The sequence below is a fragment of the Electrophorus electricus genome, chromosome 3 (assembly GCF_013358815.1).
Source record: "Electrophorus electricus isolate fEleEle1 chromosome 3, fEleEle1.pri, whole genome shotgun sequence".
Lineage (NCBI taxonomy): Eukaryota > Metazoa > Chordata > Actinopteri > Gymnotiformes > Gymnotidae > Electrophorus > Electrophorus electricus.
The window spans coordinates 2,296,879-2,320,652 of NC_049537.1; the positions used below are offsets into that span (position 1 = coordinate 2,296,879).

The following is a 23,774-nucleotide window of genomic DNA, read 5'->3' on the forward strand; positions in this document are numbered from 1 at the left end:
AGCAAGGTATTGCTAACATCAAAATATACCTCTGTGGTGTTTATTCATGGCTGAAATACAGTACAAGACAGCGCAATCAGAAGGGCTTAAAAGCTTTTCAATCTGATTTGGCTTTTTGGCTTACTGGTTTTAATGAAGTAAAAATTGTTATTATTATTATTATTATTACTATTATTATTATGATTATGATGATTATTATTATTATTATTATATTACTATTTTATTAATCGCACAGTACATGCGGTTTAAGACACTCCAGACGCGTCTTTAAGTGTTTAACATTCTCTCCTCATTTCATTCCCTAATTATGAACATATTGCGTTGTGTACCGATATTCAGTGGGCCACTACGTCCATGTGTGGGACACTAGCTCCAGGACAAGACATTTCCAGCCTTAACAGCAACTTGCTCCAAGAATTTTTATAGCGTGTTTTTGGAATAATCCATATTCCGAGTAGGGGTCCAGTTTTCCAAACGCAAGACCGCCGCTGTTAATTATAGCGTACCGCACGCATGCACATAACAGAGGCACATAACCCGACACCGCGTGTTTTGCGTTCGTTTGCAACGCGTGGCGTCGTCCAGAGACGTCCTAACCTTCACGCGCACGTACCGGACATCCCTCTTAAGAGTTTTAGTTTAACCTGCAGGATTTTAGGCAAAATGGCGACAGTGTGATGGACGGGAGGCGAAATCGTGCAGCAATCGCATGGCACGACAAACCTGCCGTTTGTTACCCGCCGGAACGTCGCAAAGGTAGGTTTACTACGCGGCCGCTCGCGCCCTCCCTTCTCGACTCGATATTTCGGCGTGTTGGGTGTTGACAGCGTGGTTGTGCCATGCACGAGCTCGCGGACGCGGCTGTGCGGCGGGAGCAAAGGCAGACCCGGCGCCCAGTGCCTAACCCGGCGCGCGCGGATCTCCTCCTCCGTGTGCGTAATGGGAGCTCACGCGCATAACGCCGCGCCCGTGCTGCGGATCACTCCAGTGGCATCTCTCAAATAACGTCGCGTGCTGCTGCATTAAGAAAAGTTGCGTTGTTTCTGCAAGTCAGCACACTTTACGGCGTTTGTCGCCCCCTCCCCCTCCCCCTCCCCCTCCCCTCCTTTTCCCGGAACTTGACGCTTTATCCGCTTTTACAAGGCTCGTGTCAGACTCTACCCAAAGCCGTGTCAGTCACGGTGGAGCTCGAGCCGTTTCCCGGTGGCAGCGCGCGTCCCTTCCCGTCTGTCGGGTCGGGATTTGACACTTCAAGCACGTAAACGAGCGACGTGCAGGAAGTCGCTAACAATCCAGATCGGTCTCGGTTGGTGCGGCGCGTTCTCTCTTCCAGAGCATTTGTAACGGCGAATATTCTGCGATTTGATCATTAACCCCCCCCCCCCCCCCCCCCCCCCCCGACTAAACGGATTTGCACGTTCCCTAGTTGAGCGTATTAAAAGTAACGTTCTCAACTTTTCCACTGTCCTGAAAGATTGGAAGCAAATGTGCGCCCCCAAAGCAGCCTGCCACAAAAGCCTGACCGAGAATGAATGTAGGCCTACCGTAGTCAGACTGCAGTGGCCTCACTTAGGCCTACAGGCGCTCGACCCAGATGCTGCAGCCCTGCACGGTGCCTTTCTACAAGGCGGTGTATTCGTAGACCTGCAGTGCATTCAGAGACTGCTTCAACTGCTGTCCTGGTTCGGATTTGTCATTCAGTAGCTGGATGTGAGAGCCACTAATTGGCCATGTCTTTCTGCAGCCTCAGCTACTTGGTAAATTGCGTTTTTCTTGTTTGCTTTCTGTCTTTCTGTTTGTATATCTGTATGTTTGTATGTCTGTGTGCCTGCCTGATTGTCTGTCTGTCGGTTTGTGTGTGTGTGTGTGTGTGTGCGCGCGCCTGTCTGTTAGTCGATCAGTCTGTCTCTGTCTGTGTGCCTGTCTGTTTGTGTCTGTCTGTCTGTCTGACTCTGTACCTCTGTGTGTCTGTCTGACTCTCCTTCCACAACACTTTTCAGTGTTCAACAATGCTGAAAGTATTTATTGGAAAAACATTTCCATGTCAGATTCACATGGCTCCATCCTCAGTCACGCTCTTCTGTTCCGCTTTTTCTACCACTCGTTCCTTAGTCCACACCTGTAATGGCACATGACGTGTATAAAAAGGGTGTTTATGCTACTGAATATGGCAACAATTTGTCACATCACATTTCAGTGTTACTGAACTTTGTAGTTACAGTGTAGTAACACTGTATAACAGGACAGTGATACTCGCGTAATGGTGAACATAGTATCCGTGCATACAGTGTAAGTGCAGAGTGTAATTGGTGGTGTGATGTGTAATATTACCTTTAATATATTCAACTACACAGATCCTTTCATCCTTGTTATCTTGTTGTTATATTTTTGAACAGGTTATAGAGGCCTAATACACCTCATTAAACTGTGAGGAAAAGGATTATGTAAATTCCCCTACTAGAAAAATCTGTGGTTGCCAGATAGAGTAAATGACTGGCTTATACACAAAGCCATGCATGCTAAAATGACCTGGCAACAAAAAGACAGACTAACAAGCTAAGACTAAAATTGGATTTTTTGCTGTATTTTCTGATACATACGGTTTAATGGAGGATAAAAACAGGTAAGATGCCGATAATGAGGCTTGATCTGATCGTGTGTGTCAGGGGAGGTGCAGTGTAGCATTCTGGGAAAGTAGTGCTGATTGGATTGAGTGGCACCTCTGTGATAAATCCTTACCTCACTGACATCACCCAACTTCACCTGTCGGTTTGGATTTTAGACGTTTGTGTAAACCAGCACAGTCTCTAGAGCTGCCTGTGAAAAGAAAGCTCACGATTTCAGACGTATGAAGAACACTAAAATTCAACGATGAGTCTGGGTGGGAAGAACTTCACCAGCAGTCAAAGACAGAAATATCCAGAACTGAAAACACCTCAGCTACCACCCTAGACTCCAGGAAACATTTCGCAGATATCTTCGGCAACGGAATTCTGTAACGCTGTTAAGTCTGTCATTACCATCAAGACCGAAAAGCCAGATTACTATAAAAATTAGATTTGTCTGCAAATCTGGGGAAAGTTTCATGGACAGATGAAATTATGATAATCTACCTGTGTGAAAGCAAAATAAAGCATACAGATTTCTCCAGACATTTCAAGTAGTTTCATTATACAGACACAAAACACATTGCCAGGGCAACTAAAGTGTTCAAGTACAGTGGAAGAATAGAAGTGTTGTGGACCAAGTCAGTCTCCCAGTTTATATCAGTAACGCACTGTAGAGACAAAAACCGATGTCCAACAGACATCCTGCTCTCCACCACACACAGAAGAACAGGCAGTGGGTGCAGAGAAGACCAGGTCGCTCAATGCAAGACTAGACAAAGCAAAACTAGGGGACTGAAGTGATTCCAGGGAGACGTTGATGGTAGTTAATGAATGCAATGCATAGGAACCAACTTCTAATTACAGTAATGGATCTATCAGAGGCATTACATTTTCATTCCTGTCACATGAAGGTGACTTTGCTTGGTGGGAATGCCATTCTTGACAATCTCTGTCCCAGTCTGAAGTCTGGAGTTGCTTCATTTTAAAGAGCTTTTTTAAAGATGCATTTGTAGCCAGTTCTGCGTGTAGCAGGTAGAGAGGTGAAGACTGACACACGGATACGACACTTTGTGTAGACGTTATCCAGGTTCACGTGCAGGACGCTGGTGTCCCCTTTTGGCTGATCGTTGGCTGCTTTCAGTGTTTCTTCCTTATTCATTCTTAGGTTTTTTTTCCTCTGTCACATTTCTCTTTGACTTGCTCACAGCAGCTATGGTAAAAAGTGTAAATAAGTGTATAGGAGGGTTGCCTCTGTGTCTGTGGAACTCAGCATTGTCAAATCGTGCCCTCTGGACCGTGCAGCCCCTGATTGGCTAACATGTCGCATAGCAACGGGCCAGAGAGGGGACGCCATCGAATACCTTTGTTATGATTGCACTTGGCACAGCTGGGACTTGAATCTGAATCCTGGCATTATATTTCATATCTTGACTGATATGCATTGCTTTTACGATCCATGCCCTCTGGGCCTTGGTGTGATAAAAAAAATATATATATCGGAAGCATTCTCGAATATTCTGGAATCAAAGACTTGAACCTTCCTCGTTCCCTCGTACCCCTCCTCGCCGCTGACAGGTGCTCCAGTGCCGATCTCCTCAGCCTCACACACTCCGAGCCGGCAGCATAGCGTACAGACAGGCTGTCAGTTGCCATGAGGTCTGTTCTGATCCAGCCAGCCGGGGGAGGCGCGTGGAGCGACTGCACAGGTGGATTCAGTTCGGCCAAAGTTTTGAGGCCGATCTTCGAGTGTCTGCTGGGGAGAGCCTCATGACATGCTTGTTCCGTCATGTGACCCGATATCGGGAAAATTCAAACAAAACTTTACTGATATCCTGACCGGGTGTAATTAAGCACAGCAAGGGTCATTAATGAAACATCCTGACCCGGTACAGTCCAACTGAAATGACGACGTATTGTTTTTTGGGTACGATGTTAAGCAGAACAGGATGTTATTGTGATTTCTTTAATGTTGAGAGATGTCTTGTAGCATTGGCTGCTTTTCAAGGTCACTCACACCTCTCCTACACACACATGATCCTGCTCACACACACACACTCCTCTCCTACACACACATGATCCTGCTCACACACACACACTCCTCTCCTACACACACATGATCCCACTCACACACACACACTCCTCTCCTACACACACGTTCTCTTCTCATAGACACATGCAGTCCTCTGTCTCTCTCACACACACACACACCCTCCTTTCATACACACACGGACATCTCTCTCTTGCTCTCTCTCTCTGTCACACACACACACACACACACACACACACACAAATTGTTTGAAAATGGTACAAAATGCTGCTGCTAGATTGCTCAGAGAAATAAGAGCATGTTTGTCTGTTATTAGCATCCCTCCATGGGCTGCCAGTACACTTCAGAGTCCAGTTCACGGTACCCGTATTGGTACAGAAGGCCTGGCAGGGTTTAGCACTGCTGTGTGTCAGAGTCAGTTGAACTTGTTTTACATTCCAGGCCCATGGACTTGGCTGGAGTCTAAAGGGGAACACGCGTTTGCTATAGGACCTCCCAAACTTTGCAATAATCAGAATAATCTACTTATGGAGCTTCGGTCTGCACCTTCTGTCTTCCGCCTCAGTTAACCATAACTGATCTCTAGGCCTGCGTGTTTCTAGTATGTGAGGTGTTTGCTCTTATACCGGCGCTTTGTTTGTGTTTTTGTGTGTGTGTTGCATGTTTTATGTTTTATTTGTTTTATTGTGTTATTAATATCATTTTAATGTTGCATTTGTTCAGCACTTTGGTCTTAAAATGTGCTATATAAATAAATTACTATTACTACAATCACCCCTCTCATATATGCACATACACACACGCATTCCTCTCATACACACACGTGTACCCCCTCACACACACACACACACACTCACACACACACACACACATACACACACACATGCATTCCTCTCATACACACACGTGTACCCCCTCACACACACACACACACACACACACACACACACACACACATACACACACACACACACACACACACACACACACACACACACACACACACACACATACACACACACACACACACACACACACACATGCCCAGGGCCCCCAGTCCCTTGCAGCAGACGGTTTCCAACACATCACTGAACCAGTGAAACTACTGGCCAGTTTTCCCCAAATTCTTGACTCCAAAGGTCAGACATTTGTGATGAACCACACAGGTGGAGTGAACGCACTGCTGGAGTGTACCATATGATACAGCACACTGCTGGAGTGCGCACACTGCTGGAGTGTACAGGGTGACGAAGCACACTGCTGGAGTGCGCACACTGCTGGAGTGTACAGGGTGACGAAGCACACTGCTGGAGTGCACACACTGCTGGAGTGTACCATATGATAAAGCACACTACTGGAATGCACGAACTGCTGGAGTGTACAGTGTGATAAAGGACACTGCTGGAGTGCGCAGTGTGACTAGGCGAGTGAGCTGTCGTTGGCCCTCTCTGTCTCCCGTCTCTCTGTGCTATTAATGATGACACTAGGGAGCAGCTTAATGGGAGTACGCCAGCCAGAATTAGCAACCCCGCAGAACTGCAGCCGGGCAGGAGAGATATTTCAGTAAGCTGTGATCCAGCCAGAACACAGAGACCTCTATAAGTCTATTAGAAGCCCCGGGGGAGTCGGGTCCTGTCCTCCAGTCTACACACCACCCCTTAGTTCCTCACTCCGACTGATTCAACCTTCTGCCTACAGCACCCAAGGGTGTACAAGTGATGCCTACTCTTCTCAATACTACTTCGGCTGAAGGAGTTTAAATGTTGGGTTTTTTCCCCTTCGGAGTGCACTAGGTATAGGTGTGTTAAGGGACTCATTTACACATCAGTGTTAATTCATACTGAGCGCAGGTTAAATTATTTTTGCAAGAGTATCGTCGCAGGGACGGTGAGGAATGTTTATGATGCAATAGCTTGCGGGGCCTATATTTAGGTTTGCTGTTCAAGGACAGGACAGGGCTGGTGTGCACATCCCCCTACCCCCTTTCAGTTCCATATTTTCTTGTTGCCCGAGCAAGAATCCTAAAGTCACAATAATGGGTTTTGTTTTTCTCACTCGCAGGCTGGTGTTGGAACATCTTGACGGTGCCCATGTTTGGGATCACGTTGGTAAGACTCATTTCTGTTCATCCTTTCATCCAAACCTTTATCTATTCATGCAGTCATTTATTTATTTTCAAGTCAAATGTGTGTTTGAGTATAGTGTGAGGAGAGATGAAGGTACAGCGTTAATAGGATAAATACGACAGATGTTGTGTTATTGTCGGTGGGTTAACTTTGCATGTATCCAGTATGTAGCAATCTATTGTTATATCTTTGTGCGACTGTACACATTGCCAGGCAAGCATGTGTTTGTTTGTGTGTGTGTGTGTGTGTGTGTGTGTGTGTGTGTGTGTGTGTGATGTGATTTGGCGGCGTGTCTCAACACTGCTGTGTTACTATAGCTGGGTGTGATCAGCAGTCAGACAAAATCAGAGCTGTCAGTTACACATGTCAGGGACTCCTCATCTCCTCCTGTCAGCCTGGAAACTTGGCAACCTCGTCATGGCAACCTTCGTCTCCTTCTGGCATACAAAACCAAAAGACACCAAAAGGGGACTTGTGGTATCATTTTTGGGTACGCAAAAGTGACAGCATCATTTTGTGTAATTGGACCATGATCTGTGACCTCCTTTATAGGGCAGGCAAGCTGAGATGATGCATAGAAATGTGTGTTATGTTTCAAGACCCGTTTCTCCATAGCTTGTCCTTGGACCCGTGCCATGGTTATAATTTAATAGAAGGGCGTCTGCCCCCAGCTGACTGCTGCATTCTTATTTCCAGAATACGCACGGCAAGCTCTATCTTTACCTTAACATCCCAGATCCCTCTGTCACGCTTGTGGTTAATGGGTAACAGGTTTCCTCACCTGATGAGGCAGGCGTGAATAAGGTGCATCGACATGTCCCTGTAGCAATCACTTATCTGCACGTGAATAAGCAAATGGGAAGGTTTCCTTAATTAAACCCTTAATTATGGGAATTACACAACACACAAAACCTCACACCTCCTCTCCAAAGCTGTAGACGCACACAATCAATTTAGCTACAGCTTCTGAAGTGAAAAGCTGTCGTTGTTGGATGCACCACTAGGGGGCAGAATTTGATCATCAACTCTTTTTTTTTCGCCGTCAGATGGTTGTTGAATATAAACAAAGTGATTTGAATGTTCCTCTTTCTACAAATTCGTTATTAAAACAAAGGGAAATTTGCGAATTTATTCCTTGAAAGTTGTTTTTTGTATGTGTGTATGGTAGGCATTGTAGATTGGGATGATGTACGTTAACAAACGACTGAATGAATGAATGAATGAATGAATGAATGAATGAATGAATGAATGAATGCATGCATGCATGCATGAATATCAAAGCCACATCAGGGGTAAACGCAGCACTGCAACTATTTATGAAGGAAAATGCAAGTTGTGCAGTTTATTTTCTAAATTAATCAACATCTTTTATAGTCGATCATACCTATATTTTAAAAAGCCAACCTGCACACCACAAGACAGATAAACAAACCATCTTAATTAATTACAACACGCCCATCATACTAACATGACCACGAGCGAAGGTAATTTAACGTGGGTGTTAAAGAGCATAGTTCTCCGTACAGATTACGATAGATTAAGAATAAGTTTGTACATGCTCTGTAAGACCGGAGACCGCAGGGGAAACGGGCCGTTTATAAGGTCTCACACGACACTGCGCGATCAATAGGACCAAGGCTGCGAGGATGTCGGATCTCATTCATCACTAATTAACCAAAATTAAACCCGCCGTTTCTATCGGCTGGAAAGGGCAAAGGTAAAGTTTGCCTCTGATTTAACTGTCAAACTGCCCCACCCCCAATGATGGAATCCAGTGATTTCAGAATAAAAATGTGGTTTGAATTGAGCATCCTAATACATTTACATTTACCTATTTGAAGGCGTTTAACTTTGTTGTATAGCGATGGTACTAGTCACCTGATACTATGCAAAGAGATGTCAGTTGTATATGTTTTAACATAACTCGTAAAATACGTATATTCGGTTTTTAATTTGGGTTTCGTACGCGACATGCCAGGCCGCTTGTTGGGGTATCGGAACTTGTCTTGTTAAATGCAGTTGTAACGCCATCTGTTGGCCAAGAGTGGTAGTGAACCAAGAGGAAAAAATATATAAAAAAAAACCTAAAAAATAAATAAAAAATATATTTTTAAAAAAATATATAAAGAAATTTAAAGAAAGGATATGAAGAAAACATTCGAGTTACCAAATAGACAACATCTTAAGTCACTAGCATTTAAATATTGTATTTAAATCTGACTTGACGTTGCCCTAGACTTTATTTTTAAACAAAAAGATTACATTTTATAATTCAGCATTAAAACAGTGTTACTATTAAATGAGCTGATAATCATGTTTTTTTAGTATTGTATTTGAAGTAGAAGCTTTAACTAAACTCAAAGATTAAAGTGCTTCTATGTGATTCCCCCCAAGTCTTGGAAACTGAAAATAGTTTAAGCATCGACATCAGTGTTATTTGTCTTCACTGTCGTGTTTGTCTGCTTTGAAAATTAACTGTGTAGTTTTAACAAATTTCCATCAGCTTATCCTGCCGTGGAGTGGCCCTCTCAGACTCATATCTGCGTGCAATGAATACAATACAAATAACCAAAAGAAAAACCACAAGATAGCGCTTTATCCCCAACAAATCAAAGGGACATTTTGATCCTCTTTGATTCGGTCAGCTGCGTGTTGATCTCGGGCGTTATGCATCGCTAACGTGTTTAATCACCCTCCGGACGGACTAATGACCTCACACGCTACAGAACTTCACGCAGGCCCGGGAGGTGCGTGCACGGGGAGAGAAGCCCCGCACCCCCTCACCCCTTCATCCCCTCTCACACTGATAAAATCATATTAATTGGAATGTGGAAAGTCCTTCTCTCTCCTTTGTATACATTTAACATTACACTCATTAGCTTCCCGCCGCCTCCCGACCGCCACCTCCTTCGCAGCCTGCCCCGGCTCTCCTGGGAGGCGCTTTGCATGTCTCTACGAGGCCTCCCCCAGGGTTACCGGGAAACCCTGCCCCTCCGCCGTGGAACAGCCCCTCTGTTCAGACGTTTTAGGGCTCCCGTGATCGCGGGCTGTGCCGGTGTTAATGAGCGCCTCGCGCGCGGCTCCGCCCCCCTCGTCCTGCTTTAATGGATGCCATTGACAAACAGCGTTGAATAATAAGACGGTGATGGTTTTTTAATATCCTCGGGGACTCTGCATGGAGAGGTACCCTGCGCGGCGCCCTGGGAGACCCTGCGCCGCTGGGATCCGGGGCTTTGTGTGTGTGTGTGTGTGTGTGTGTGTGTGGGGGGGGGGGTGTTTTTGATCACTACCAGGCTGGAGGTCAGTGTGACTGGCTTTGAAGGGTTTAATAGTTTGCGTGCTGACATGACTGATTTAACACGGCGCAGTCCGGGTGCCGCGCGTGCCTTTGACACGTGCAGTGTTTGCTCAAGCTCGGCTGAGGAAAGTACGCTCGCGGTTAACGTCGTTAATTAGAGGTCCTCTCCACCCTAATTGAACTCCCATGCACTGTTTAACATGGCGCACGTCGTCGCTGGCACTTCACGCTACATTTTAATGAAAGCTAATAAGCGACGTTTCCCTGCAGATACCTGAAGCTTGTGACATTTCTCTAAACGTGCCGGCGGCCCGATCCCGCGCACGGTTTGGGAGCGAGCGTTGACACCGACCCGCTTTCATCTGATGGGTCACGTGTTCTGCTGCAAAGCGACACTAACAAAGTTGGTTTTTTTTTTCTTTTTCTTCTTCATGTAGTGCAAGTTTAGACAGGTGTTGGAGAGCACATCCTCGATCACACGGACGGCGGTCCCCCCGGCAGTTACCGCACAAAGCCAGTAAGCATCACGTCTAATAAAGGAAAACATCCAGACTAAACATCGAGCCCTACAACTAAATAAGGAACAGGTGGCATGAAGCAGGCCGTGCACTCCAGTACCCTTGGAGATGTATTTCTCGTCGCGTGTCTCATGCATATTAAACACATGGCAAACAGCGATCAGCGTGAATTTTTCCAGGTTCAATAGACACGCCACTACTTTTTAAAAGTAACACGATGATGCAATAGCCGTCTTGAGAAGGGTTTTTGATTGTGTGTGAGAGAGAGATTTGACGTCCAGATGCAGACTACTTGAGACAAGACACTAATTTTAGGTCCTGTTTGCTTCTGCAACTCTCCTGTTCAACGTGAGAGTACACTCATTAAAACGGTCACATGCCCAAGAAACCCCAGACCTGCCAAAATATTTTGCTCTTCTTTCTCTCTCTCTCACGCTCTCACTCTCACTCTCTCTCTTTCTTCCTCATTCTCTCTCTCTCTCTCTCTCTCTCTCTGCTGGCTCACTCCTCCCTTTTAAGAAAAAGAGAGGGAAGTTTTAAACTATCCAAGCCTTTGGGTTAATCCTCATCAGACATCTCTCTCTTAATCCTTTTAATTTTGAAAGGTATTGTTTAAGGCATCAAAGTTGATATGGTTTAATCCCTGCTCTCCGGCAGCGGGCTGGCGCGGCGCTAATCTACTGCCCGCCACGGAAAATCCTCCTGCAGGATGAGACTGCGCAGGCTTCCTGTGAACTCGCCGTTTGAAGTCGCGTACCTGCCGCCGAGCACGACTCCCATCTTAACCCCAACTGTCACTTGCAGCACGTCCCCTTTTATCAGACACGGTGTTGACTCTCCCCCTTTTCACCGTGAGGCGCCACCCTTAACCGCTCGTCCGCCGCACTCATCTCACTCCGGCCTGGAATTTTAGGGAAGGGGGCCTGGCGTCTGCGGGCAGCCGAGACGTGGAGGCGGGAAAGGTGCTCGTTGGATTTTAATTTGCCGTTATCGAGAAGCTGCGACGGCCTTTTGTTTTCTGAGCACAGGGCTAAAATTCCGTGGCCTTTTTTTGTTTTTCGGGATGCACTCACACTGCTGTAACGTTGCATCAGCACGGCCTTTGCTAGCTGCCCTGGGAAAACGCTTCCTCTCCCTGCGGTGCCACCCAGGACACTTGAGTTGTCAGCCTTGCTTTCCGGATAAGCGCTTGTTTTGTTTGAGGTAGCTTTCTTTCGGAGGAGCCGCTCTAAGCTGGCGCCTCCGGAGCTCCGAGCGTGGAACGTAATGAAACGGGGTTATTTCTGAGCTCGGACAAGCGCTTGGGAAAACTTTCCTGACAGCACACTGTGGGAGACAGCATGTTTCGTATATTCTTGCTTTGGTAGCCTACCCTTGATGTCATTTTGCAACTAGTAAAAATGGTTGCAACTTACACAGAGCTTTCTAAAGCAGGAACTTGTCCATCCCATTGACAGCGCCAACCTTTACGTGCACTGAAGGACCTTTCTGTACATTAACAGAAGGCTTTCAGAATGATCTACACACGTTTCAGAACCAGACCCATAAATGCACTGAGTTGCCTGCTAGCAGGCTGGACAGAGAAACCGAGAGGAACTTTGCTTTTATCACCGTTGGCGTTGTAAGCGGCGTTGCACAAGTTCCCTCTCAGAAAGTGAAATGTTCGGCCACGCCAGACCAAGCCAGGGTTTGATTATTTGAGAGAACAGCAAGAGGAACGTTTGTGTTCCTGCGGTGTAAGAGCAGGGTGAGCGAGAGATAACGGCGAATGAGGAATACTCCTGTAAAAATGCTCGTACGCATCTCTCGATTCTGTCAGACTTGGGCTGTATGATCCTGGGATGTGTTCCTCTCGTCATCCTCACTCGTCCTTGCGCAGACAGACAGGTGTAAGCTGAACCCAGCCCTGCTGTCTGCCTGCATTTCTGAGAGAGAGAGAGAGAGAGAGAGAGAGAGAGAGAGAGAGAGAGAGAGAGAGAGAGAGAGAGAGAGAGAGAGAGAGAGAGAGAGAGAGAGAGAGAGAGAGAGAGAGAGAGAGAGAGAGAGAGCGAGCGAGCGCATTTCCGCTCAAAGGTGTCGGACTGAATGGGCACCTGTTTGACTCCTGCTTGCTGGTGAGAGGAGGCTCACATTATGTCAAATAAATCAATAATCTCCATTATCTGAGGAAGCTTTACTTCTCAGCTGAATGCTCCCCATGTTGTTGTTGTTGTTTTTGTTTTTTCTACCATGTGGAAGAGAGAGAGAAGACATAGAGAAGGAAATGGCTGCTCATTTTGGCAGAATGAGCTACAGATCTACACTGACAGAACTGGCCTGACTGGTCTGACTGACTGGACCCAGTCGCACCCACTTAACTCTCCACCCAGTTTAGTGACCCTTGTTCCAGTCAGAGGAAGAGGAACATTGGTACAGATGCACCTAACTATGGAGCTTTTCATCAAAACATTGTTCTTACCCACATCTTTAACTCAGTCGTCTTTATTATTTCGTTCTTATGTGTCTGTGTAACTCACTCTGAATTGCCGCAAAGTACTGTCCAAATAAGCTTACCTTGACTGCCTTGTCTTACCTTCACAATGACACCTCTGACAGCTCCACCCTCTACCGCGCAGGTCTAGAAACAGTACTGTACCGTAGAGCTCTAGAAACTGTACCCTTACCGCGCAGGTCTAGAAACAGTACTGTACCGTAGAGCTCTAGAAACTGTACCCTTACCGCGCAGGTCTAGAAACAGTACTGTACCGTAGAGCTCTAGAAACTGTACCCTTACCGCGCAGGTCTAGAAACAGTACTGTACCGTAGAGCTCTAGAAACTGTACCCTTACCGCGCAGGTCTAGAAACAGTACTGTACCGCAGAGTTCTAGAAACTGTATTAATTTGGTAAATTAATTAATACTACTAATTAATTAATTAATTAATTAATTAATTAATAAATAATGCTCCTCTTTGCCCATTAATGTAATTTTTATTTGTAATTATTATTTATATGTGTATTCCAGTCTCAAGTGTGTGTGCGTGTGTGAGTGTGTGTGTTTTTACAGAATAAGTAGGAAGAAAAGAAATAAAGTTTATAAGGCAAAGTGGAGAATAGCTGCTAGTTCATATTCTCTTATGGTTAATAAATATATCCAGGAAAAGTTTAGCGTCGCGTATTGCAGAATAATGTGTAATGATAATATGCAATTATCGCCTCTGATGTTTTTTTCAGCAGTAACCTCAAGATGAGGTGTAACTTAAGTGTTGGAGCACAGACTGCTGGAGTGAGAGCAGGAGGCAGAAGGCACGCTGACGTGTGTGTCACGCAAGTGTTAAGCGCTCTTTTACTTGTGCAGTTAATTTAGACAGATCACAATGGGATCTCTTCTGATTCACCGCTGTTTGTGCCTTCGTTACCGAGCATTTCCAAAGAAAGAAGGAGAGAGGAAGAGGAGACATTCGCTTCAGACAGATCCCTGTGTAGGGTGAAGAGTAATATAAGATCCTAATCCCTGTAAATAGCTTCCAGCCAAGCAAAGTCGGCCTTTTAAAATTGATTAAACGAAGCAAATGGAAGCGAATGAATTTTTAAAAGACGCATTGCGGTTGAGCCATGTTTGTTATGTACGGAACAGATCGGTGCGTAAGCTGGTATCTAATGAGGCCTGTAAATTTAACGCTGAAATCATATTCTGATGGCTTTGCCACCCTGCTGTTCGGGGGGCTTGCCGTGAAGTTTGCTTTAAATGTGAATCGTCTGTTCCCCCTTTCGTAAGCCCATCACACCCGAACAGATGGGGAGAATATGGCGCCGGGAAGGTTTACCTCGGAGGTGGTAACAGTGAAGCCACTCATTAACACTGAATTTACCACTTCGTTAGCGATGCTGCTTCCTGCTGTGAGTACCCAGTGCTACATGTCACATCCTCAGAGCATACGTTTAGTCTGGCAGGGACACAGCACGTCTTAGCCCCTTTAAGGACCGGACAAAAGCGAGGCGCGCTTCCAACCTGCAGAGTTTTTCAAAAATCCGGGATGGTCGACAAGCTTCCAGATGTAAACCGATAGTTTGTTGTCATTCATTTTAAGGTGCAAGCCAGCGACCGGCCACATTCAACACTTGCCAGTGTCACTTTCTTTTTAGTCTATCGGTCTGTTTTTGGGGGCTGTGTGTGTGTGTGTGTGTGTGGACGTGTGGATGCGCGTGTTTGTGTGTGTGTGTGTGTCTGGTTGCCCTGGTGCATGTGTGCCAATTTGTCAGTATTCAAGCAACAGCGGTCTCGTGCTGGGATGCGCTTTGGCACCATCAGAGAGTGCTAAGACAGAATAATATGATCTCACTGGAGGTGTACTTTGTTCCCATGGAAATTGGTCAATTTTAGGAACTGGCTGAGAACTTTAGTGGGAGAAACAGGAAGGTCAGATCCCAGAGGTGCATTCACATAATTAAGCTCTCTCACCAGTGTTTCCAGGGCTAACAGCAGGGTGTGCCGCGAATAGACGTGGCGGCAGTGGGTGTAGAAGCTCGTGGCGCTTTATAAAAATAATGGCCTTCACATTTTGTCCGGGCGAGGAAATTAGAAGTCTCCGTGCGATAGAAAACGGCTATTTTTGCATGATCGAAAGGTTACAGTTTTTAAGGTTTTGCTTTGGTGTTCAGTGCATTATTATTACTTAACTGATGCTATAATGGATGTGTTTGATGCTGGCCGTATTTTGTAGATGGTGCTTGTGTCATGGCAGCCGTGAGGGACAGCGCAGCGGAAACGAGTGTGGTGGGCTCCGATGAAGATCACGTTGCTTCCACCAATAACAACAGCAGGGCGAGACCACTGGAGGACTCTGCTTTGGCCAGCCACCAAAGCCTTTTAAATGGGGCCCAGCCAAACCCATTTATCCACGACGGCATCCCGGCTGCCCCCTGCCCAGACGATTCATTGCCTCCAGGAGCACCTGTTAATGGACCTGCTTCACACCGTCCCTCAGAAGAGTCCCCCGTCCCCAACAAAGACCCGCCGCCTTGGCCCAGGTCAGGCACCAGCCCTCAGGGTTTAGGGCCTCCCAGTGAGCTTCCATCAGACACTCGGCAAACACCAGAAGGGTACGCTCTGGAAGCGACGCGCACGCGAGCCTCGTCCGAGTCGGACGCCAGCGACAGCGACACGCTCGCAGGGGGTGATGTGGACAACAGGCTGGTCGGCAGTTCGGGGGCAAGAGAGCCGGCTTCTTGGTGGGAGGTCGACTCGGAGTCGTCGGAAAGCTCGTCGGATGACCGCGAGGGCACGAACGGGGGCCTCCAGGAGAAGTTCATACGCTTCCTATTTAAAAGTAGGGTGGTTGGGGGTGGGGCAGAAAAGGGACGCACGGAGCTGGAGGGCCCTCCACCCGCTGACCAGAGGCGGAGGAAGCAGAAAACGCGCAGGACGGAAAGGACACCGGCCGAGGAGGAAGGCAGCAGCCGCGCGTCCCTTTCTGACGGGGACTCGGATTTTGACGCGTCCGTTAACGAAGGACGTGCCAGGAGGACGAGAAGGCCGGAAGGTTTGGGAATGCGGGCAGGTTCGCGGCTGGGCGGTTCCCGCGGCACGGCAGCCTTTGCGAAGGAGCTCGTTCTGAGCGAGGGTGCGGGCGTAGATGGGGTGCGGGCAGGCGGCCCCCCGGGGGGCAGAGCTGCGCCATTAAAGAGGAGACTTGAAACTGGCACGGAGCTGGAGCCCTCGTTTTCCCAGTGCACGAAGTGCGACGTTACTTTCAAGGAGAAGGGGCATCTGCATAGGCATGTGATGTATCATTTAGAAAGGCAGGGAAACCGCCCACGCACCTTTATATGCCGAGAGTGTGGGCGTTCGTTCTGTGAGCATTCCTCCCTGCAGAAACATGCGCTGATCCACCAGGCGCAGAGGGAGAAGCTGATGGAGGAGATTAAAGGTCTGATGGACGCGGGAGACGAGGACCCAGAAGCCCAGCTGCGGTGCTCACCGCGAGCCTTCGCCACCGCATGCCCTGAAAAGTTCGTTCGACACACCAGGACGCTCCGGAAGGTTGACCGACATAGCACAGCCCGCTGGCGAGCGGCCCACCGAGGCAAATCCATACAATCGTTTGACACGTTCCTGTGTAAAATCTGCACATTTAGGACCAAGAATAGGAATGTTTTGAGAAGGCACTCGGCACTTGTTCACGGGCAGCCTTTTTCTGATCACAAACTTCAGTCGCACGACATGGTGACTGACCGCGCAAGGTCTGCATATGACCAGGACACGTTACCAGGCGAGCTGGAAGCGGAAGGCTGGCCTCCACTTTTGCTAAAGCCAAAGTTTCTCAAAGAGCCGGAAAACCGGAGAACAGCAGGGTTATCTGTCTGGTCCAATGGCCTTTCTGACCTCTATGTGAGAGAGGAAGATGCACACAAATCCTGTAAAGGGTTGAGTTCCCCACTGATCAAGTGGAGCTTTGGCAGCTTAGCAAACAACCTGTCACCATCTTCCCTGAGATGTGACAATCCAAGTAAATTATCTCTGCCTACAGAGAGAATAGACGCGACAACAGGTCTCGCATACGTCGAAGAGGACACTCGAGAATATGAAAGTTCTGTCTCCGAACAGAGGACCAAGTATCTCACCGGCTTTGATGTGCAAGTTATGGCCGAGGCTGCCGTCTATGGCAAAAAATCGCATCTGAACCACGTCACCTCTAATGGCCCCAGACAGCCCCCAGCCAGAGGTGACACAGCATCGTTGGCTCACAGAAAAAGCCTAAAATCTCCCTCCAAAAGAAAAATGTCCATTCCTTACCACAACACTTTTCCAGTTTTACCGAAACACGAACCGGCGTCTCCAGACTCTGACTCTGACTCCCCGAAGGGGGGCGGCTACGATGACGCAAATAATGTCGACCGCACTAATGATGCTAATCCGGCTCATGACGTTGATTACCACGCTGTCACCATGGCAACCACTTCGGACCACTATGCCCAACACGGGTTCCCATTTAAGACAGAAGACAGCCGCGACTCCGCCGATTGGGCGGGTCACGATAGCAACGCGGAAGACGATGACGAGATACACACGATCGTGGTGAAAGAGGAGAGCGTCAGGAGCAAAGTGGGTGGGCGCGCTACGGAGTCTGCTCACCGCAACCACGTCTGCGCTTACACGGGCTTCCCTGCCTGCTCTGTGTTTGAGATCGACCGCAAGTCCTGTCCATATTGTCCTGCTGTGTTTGAGTCAGGGGTCGGCTTGTCCAATCACGTGAGAGGACACCTGCACAGGATGGGGCTGAGTTATGAAGCTCGTCACATGCTGTCACCTGAGCAGGTGGCCAGCCAGGACCGCCAGCCCCGAATCCGCAGAAGAGTCCCCTCCATGTGCAAAAGAAACAAGAGAGGTGATTAAAAACAAACAGCTTGTACCATAAGAAAAATGAACTCCCATTGATTTGGTAATTATTCTGAGTGGTAATAATTGCTTGCCCTTTTTTTTCTTTTACAGCGGACAAACCAGAGTCACAAACCGAACACACTTGCCCTCTGTGTCTGGGCTGGTTTGACACGAAGACCGGTCTGTCCAATCACGTGCGGGGTCACTTGAAGCGGATCGGGAAGCCGATCTCCGGCATCAGCAAGTCTCCCCTCTGCATCCTCACGGAGCTCCTCCAGGATGAAGAGGAGCGCCGGAACGTTCTCTGCTCTCTCGACGACAGGCCCCACCTCTCCAGGCCGTTCATTTCCCAGAAGTTTGTTGGCAGCGAGGGCCTGTTCCTGACACCCGCCGGCGTTCCCGTGAAGGTCCAGCGCTCCCTCGCCCTCTCGCCTGAACTGGGCCGTCTGCCCTCCGCAGACAGCAAGAGGAGGAAGAGGAGTGTGGAGGAGGCGCGTGGCGTCGGAGAGGCCCCGTCGAGCACTTTAGTCGACCTCCTTATGAGAAGGAGGTTGGAGCAGGAGCTGAGGGTCCCGGAGCGCTCCGAGGCAGCCAGGACCCGATTGGTCAGCCCCAGGTCCAAGAGCACACCCCCTGAAGAGCGTCACAAGGAGCTGGGCTCCACCTGTAGCCCAGGTGAGGAACCTGCAAGCTCTCACCTGCGACCATCATAACTCGCCTACTTTATGATGACCGGTAGCCAAGAATACAGGAATAGCAATACTAATGTTAATACTAATACTAATACCAAGTCTAATACTAATTCTTATAGCAATAGGCATTGCAGAATGTTGAATCCTCTTCAGTTTTTATATATGATCAAATACATACACCAGAGTCACTTGTTAAAATTCATCTCTAAAATAATAATGTTGAGACTTCCATGTTTAATGATGAATATAATGATGGAATATTATTTGAGGTTTATTACATTTATTGGCCAAATGGCTTTTGCCCATTAACATCCGTTAGTGTTTTAGTGTAGCACAGGTAGTGGCAGCGCCGGAGTTACATTTGGACTGTGGTGCTCCTCACAAGTGAAGCGGCCTGAGCGACGCGCTCGCGCTCAATTCACCGCGCTCGCTCGCTTCCTTTTTCCTCTCTCTCGGATAAAAATGTAAAGCAGTGAATAATTACAGCCTCGTGCGTCTACCAACGCGGGTCTAACGAGTGAGGTGACAGGAGTTTCCTCCATTTTTAGAAGATAACCAAACAAGATCAGATTACATGACGTGGACTTCGTCTGGAGAAGAAGTGGAATTTCTCAGGCCCATTTGCATCTTATTGTTCAAAATTTGCAAAGAAAACTGCTTCTTCCTCTAGTTAAGGGTCTAGTTAATAATATTCTGCATAATATGTAAGTAGAACACAGTCTTTTCCAACTTGGAACAGCTAGACTGTATATTGACCAAAGCTGACTGCACACCATATCAAGCAAAAGAGCTGCAGTTCTATTTTCCACATATGTGTGTCTCGTTCAACAGCATTGCTTTATATGTTTTCCATTAAAAATACTGTTTGATGTGAGCTTTATTAGCTATAGGTAAAGTGTATGAGGATGGGCCTTGAAGTCTACAGAAATCTTTCTGCCTCGTGCCTGCCGGTTTTAATGAGAGTACAGTTCCGCTGTAAGGAAAAGAGCCTGTGTTTGTCAGACAGCTGGGTGTGTGATGTGTCTTGTTTCTATTGATGTGGAATCAAAGTGCGCGAGCTCAGCCGTGACAGACAGGTGACGGCTAAAGTCGTGTGACACGTTAGAAAAATCTGGGTCACAGATGATCATCAGGCGTCATTTACTCCTGCAACACGGCCGTTAACGTGTAAGTACGGAGCACTGGTGGCAGTGGAAAGTTCGTGTCGGCACTAATCTGAGAAACGTAGTTAGAATGACCCAAGGGACGCTCGTCCTGATGATAGATTTGAAAGCGAAACCTGCTTTCATGGCTTTTTGCGTGTGTTGTCAGTATTTACAGCTGCTCACGTTCAACTGGCCAATTTCTCTCATAAATATGGCGGAAACGTCGCTCTTTGTAAACCACCGGTGGTCTCCTCGCCACCATGAAGCCATTGGGGGGGGAGGGACTAGCAGAGTGTGTAGTGTGTGTGTGTGGGGGGGGAAAGTTTGCCACGCACTGAATTATTGTAGCGTGTGTAAGGAGAATGAGTGCCACCCAAAACGGGTTTGAAATTCAAACGTAAACATCCTTGCATTCTTTGACGTGATGTTGGAAATGTTTGCACACGAGCTCATGCCCCATTAGTAAGAGAAGTGCCAATGAAGGGTTAAAAATCACATCCCTTTGTTCAGGATTTTGTCAGGAGGCCTGTTTTTATTTCATGTGTGCCACTGGCTCGATGGTTCAGTCAGAGTCATTTTGTTGTTAAGTTCATTACTGTCTGTTCCGCCTGATTGTAATGCTTGAAGGCATCGACAGGCATGTCAGGAAATTCAAACTCATCCTTAGATCTGTAGAAATTTGAAGCCTTAAACCTTAAACCAAATATTCTCTGAGTCGTGTCAGTGGTTTTTAGCTGACGTCTTTTGGATTTTAATCACCCCAGATAGTGACAAGGAGGGAAAAAATATTTGTGCTTTAAGATATTTAGATAATTAATTGCGACATCTGTTCATCTGTTGCATGTAATTGTCAGTAAAACAATTCACAGGTCATTTATAACCTTTGGTGTCTTGTCGTGGAATAACAAGCCTGAGTAGCAGATGTTTTGTGCATTTGGTGTGAAACGATTGAAGTTGTTGCAGTTTTCATGCAACATTCCCTCCATCTTTATTTGTATTTATTTCATCATGTGCATCCATCCATCCATCCATTCATCCGTTTTTTCCATCTGTTGATGCAGTAAGATGTCTGTTTACAAAATAGCAGGTGAATATGTAGTAGATATCTCAGTGAGTCCTGCGTGACAGGCACACCGCATCCTGATCACTCTTATAGGTGGTCTAATTCAGCGTGTCACATCTCAGCAAGAGCAAAATGATTTGTGAACATTTTCATTCTTTACCTGTCAAAACAAAACTAAACCGTGTGGAGTGTATGTTGATCAACTTTGTTCTCAACAATGCACAATGATACAAGATCTGACAGCAGATGCAGTGAGACACTGAGGGAATCAGTTTTACTGTGTTCAGACTGGTGATGTGCTCGGAACGTTGCCCTTAAATACTCACACACGCACACATGCATGTGCACACACCCAATTATACACCCACAATTATACACAACATGGTAAAACTTTGTTTATATAAGACATCATACAAAGACTGTATTTGAGTGAATATTTAAGTAGGTTAAGATGGCTCTTAATTAATGCTCATTGAGTTTGTCTTTTTTTTTTTTTTTTTTTGCAGAGAAGTTTGAAATAAATAAGAAAATTTGCATCCACTGCAATGCAACTTTCCACAGTGCTGTCAGTCTGTCCAATCACCTCCGAGCGTACGCACGGCGGAAAAGACTGGCCATGCTGGACGGGACACGTGCGTCCTTCATACGTTTTATCACGGCCTTTACACACACAGACTTCGTGGCAGTCGACGTGTTTTGGAGTGTTAACGAGGCTCTGTGTTTCGCAGCATATGACTGTAACCAGAAGCGGTCACGATCGCGGCCCGGGCCAAAGAGGAAAGCCTTCTCGACTCCATGCACGGCCTCTGACGTGACCTACACTCTGGCCTGCAGGTATTTCACCCGTCACACGCTGCCTGGCACGGGTCACGTGCACTTTCTCCTCTTCTCATCTGCACCTGTCTCTTCTCTCTCTCCTCTTCATTCTTTCATGTCCCCTCCCCAAAGGTTCTGCGATCTGGTCTTCCAGGGGCCGCAGTCTGTACAGGAAGACTGGGTTAAACACCTGCAAAGGCACTTAATGCACACCAGCGTCCCGGGCACGGGCGTGGGTATGGTGGAGGTAACGGCAGTGTGTGAGGACCTGGCTGATCCCTCCCTGGAAATGGTTCCTCTCACTACGCTCACTCAGGAGTTCTTCTAAACCTCGTTTACACATCTGCTCCACACACCTTACTGCTCAGCCGAACATGTACATACACAGAGATCGTGTAAAAGAACATATTCTATATAAACTGAGAGTACAGAAAGTAAATCTAAAATTATACATACATACATTCATACATACATACCAACACACACACACACACATATAGATGTAGAGATATTGAAAGAGAGATCAGAATATAATGCACATGGATCATTTATTCTTATTTTTATATCTTCCTGTCTTCGATTTGGCATGCCACTGAAGGCACATGCAAATTTGGTCAGTGATGCATTGGTGAAGTAAACCGATTTTTGTACTGACACAAATAGTTGCGGGACAAAGATGTGTGACCTGTTTTTAAACAACAGCTTCTACAGCTGCCGTTCATTTCCTATCATAGGACATTTCCTGTCTGTCCTTATGTAACCTCAGCAACATCAAAAGGGGCTCCGGACATCCGGATGTCTGCAGATTTTAACCTTTTTAAAGACATTCTTAGCAACTGTAAACTCTTCAAAGTGGATATTTTTCCAAACCGACAAGTAGACAATTGAAGAACATGCTTGATCCCGAATAACAACAACAACAACAACAACAACAATAATAATAATAATAATAATAATAATGCAATACCCAGTTTTGATATAAGATCATTTACGATGCTTGGATGTGTCGGAAGCACACTGTTCTGCTACTCTGCTGCACACTGCAGAACCTCCCGTAGAGACTGTTCCACTCTTAGGTAAGTTTGAAGTCAACTTTTAACGGGTGTCTTCATTTAGTCGTCGTTTTTGATGGTGCTCATGTCTTAGACGTGCCACTCAGAAAGTTTATATTTGTGTCTCTGGGTGACGCAGTCTGCTAGCCAGTCCCTGCGTTGGGGTGTGTGGGGAGTTTCCATGCGTCAATCGTCCTGCAACAAACACAACGATTTGCAGATGTTTTTATACCTGCCCTTTTACTTGGTATATTTTGGTTAATTAGGGCCGTGCTGGCCGGATGCAAAACGAAACGGTGGCTGCTTTTAAGATCCCCGAGACAAATCCATATAGAACTCGCAGAGATGAAACTGTGGGACGAGTTTGTACCATGTGAGTAGTTTGAAAGATCTGAGGTCTGTTCAACGCCGCATTGCCAAGAATTCAACTATATACTCTTCTATCCTATACACAAACAATAAATTAAAATGTCATGTGTGTAGATTTGCATTTTTCCCCCATTCTATTGTATGGTTTTTAAGCATTTTATGCAAGTTTTTTGTATGTCATCTCCTTGTGGATCAACTCCGCTAGCAAAACAAAAGCAGACTGTTATGTAATCGGTAATGACCTTCCGTCTAGCTGGCTGGCGCTGCCAGATCCAGCATGAGACGCTTGTCCAGCACCGTTCGCTGGTCAACCCCGCGCCTGCGCCCAGGCATGGGGGGGGTTGGGGGGTCATAGACATGGGCGCGTGCGACCCCGCACTTTATCCCGGGCACGGCTCAGACAGCCGATCAAAGCTGTACAAACCAATTGTCATCACGTTCCTCCACGGGGAATTTGGAGTCCATTAATGCTCCTGCTTTGGGAAGTAATTGTATCTCCCTGTGACTTCATTACACGTTCCTGGCCTCTCGTCCGGCGCCCCGGCCCGCACGGCGGCCACGCAGCAGCCCCAGGGGCTAAATAAATAAAAAACGAGGGATTATAACGAGATTGAGCTAACCATGACGGCATTGCATTTTTTCTCCCCATTATTCCACTGGCAGTATTAAGAATGGGGCGG

The 23,774-nt window shown here is 46.9% G+C and overlaps 1 protein-coding gene across 3 annotated transcripts; it reads left to right on the plus strand.

Annotated features, from left to right (window-relative positions):
- Window positions 1-553: 553 nt before the first annotated feature.
- znf644b (zinc finger protein 644b) lies at window positions 554-23,203 on the plus strand. Of its 3 annotated transcripts, none has more exons than XM_027026345.2 (7): window positions 554-756; window positions 6,718-6,764; window positions 15,301-17,964; window positions 18,069-18,632; window positions 21,364-21,489; window positions 21,586-21,691; window positions 21,806-23,203. In XM_027026345.2, exons 1-7 carry the CDS (start codon window positions 710-712, stop codon window positions 21,999-22,001), a joined length of 3,750 nt encoding a protein of 1,249 aa, XP_026882146.2. In that variant the 5' UTR covers window positions 554-709; the 3' UTR covers window positions 22,002-23,203. The 3 variants fall into 3 exon arrangements, with proteins under 3 accessions (XP_026882146.2, XP_035380310.1, XP_035380311.1); XM_035524417.1 differs by lacking the exon at window positions 554-756 and adding an exon at window positions 1,589-1,757; XM_035524418.1 differs by lacking the exon at window positions 554-756 and adding an exon at window positions 6,383-6,455.
- Window positions 23,204-23,774: the final 571 nt, after the last annotated feature.

Excerpts from the sequence above, each read along its gene's own strand:
- znf644b (XM_027026345.2), top strand. The coding sequence starts at position 710 with ATGGCACGACAAACCTGCCGTTTGTTACCCGCCGGAACGTCGCAAAG. Across the intron at positions 757-6,717 it reads CCCGCCGGAACGTCGCAAAG|GCTGGTGTTGGAACATCTTG; the intron begins GTAGGTTTACTA and ends TCTCACTCGCAG. Across the intron at positions 18,633-21,363 it reads GGGCTCCACCTGTAGCCCAG|AGAAGTTTGAAATAAATAAG; the intron begins GTGAGGAACCTG and ends TTTTTTTTGCAG.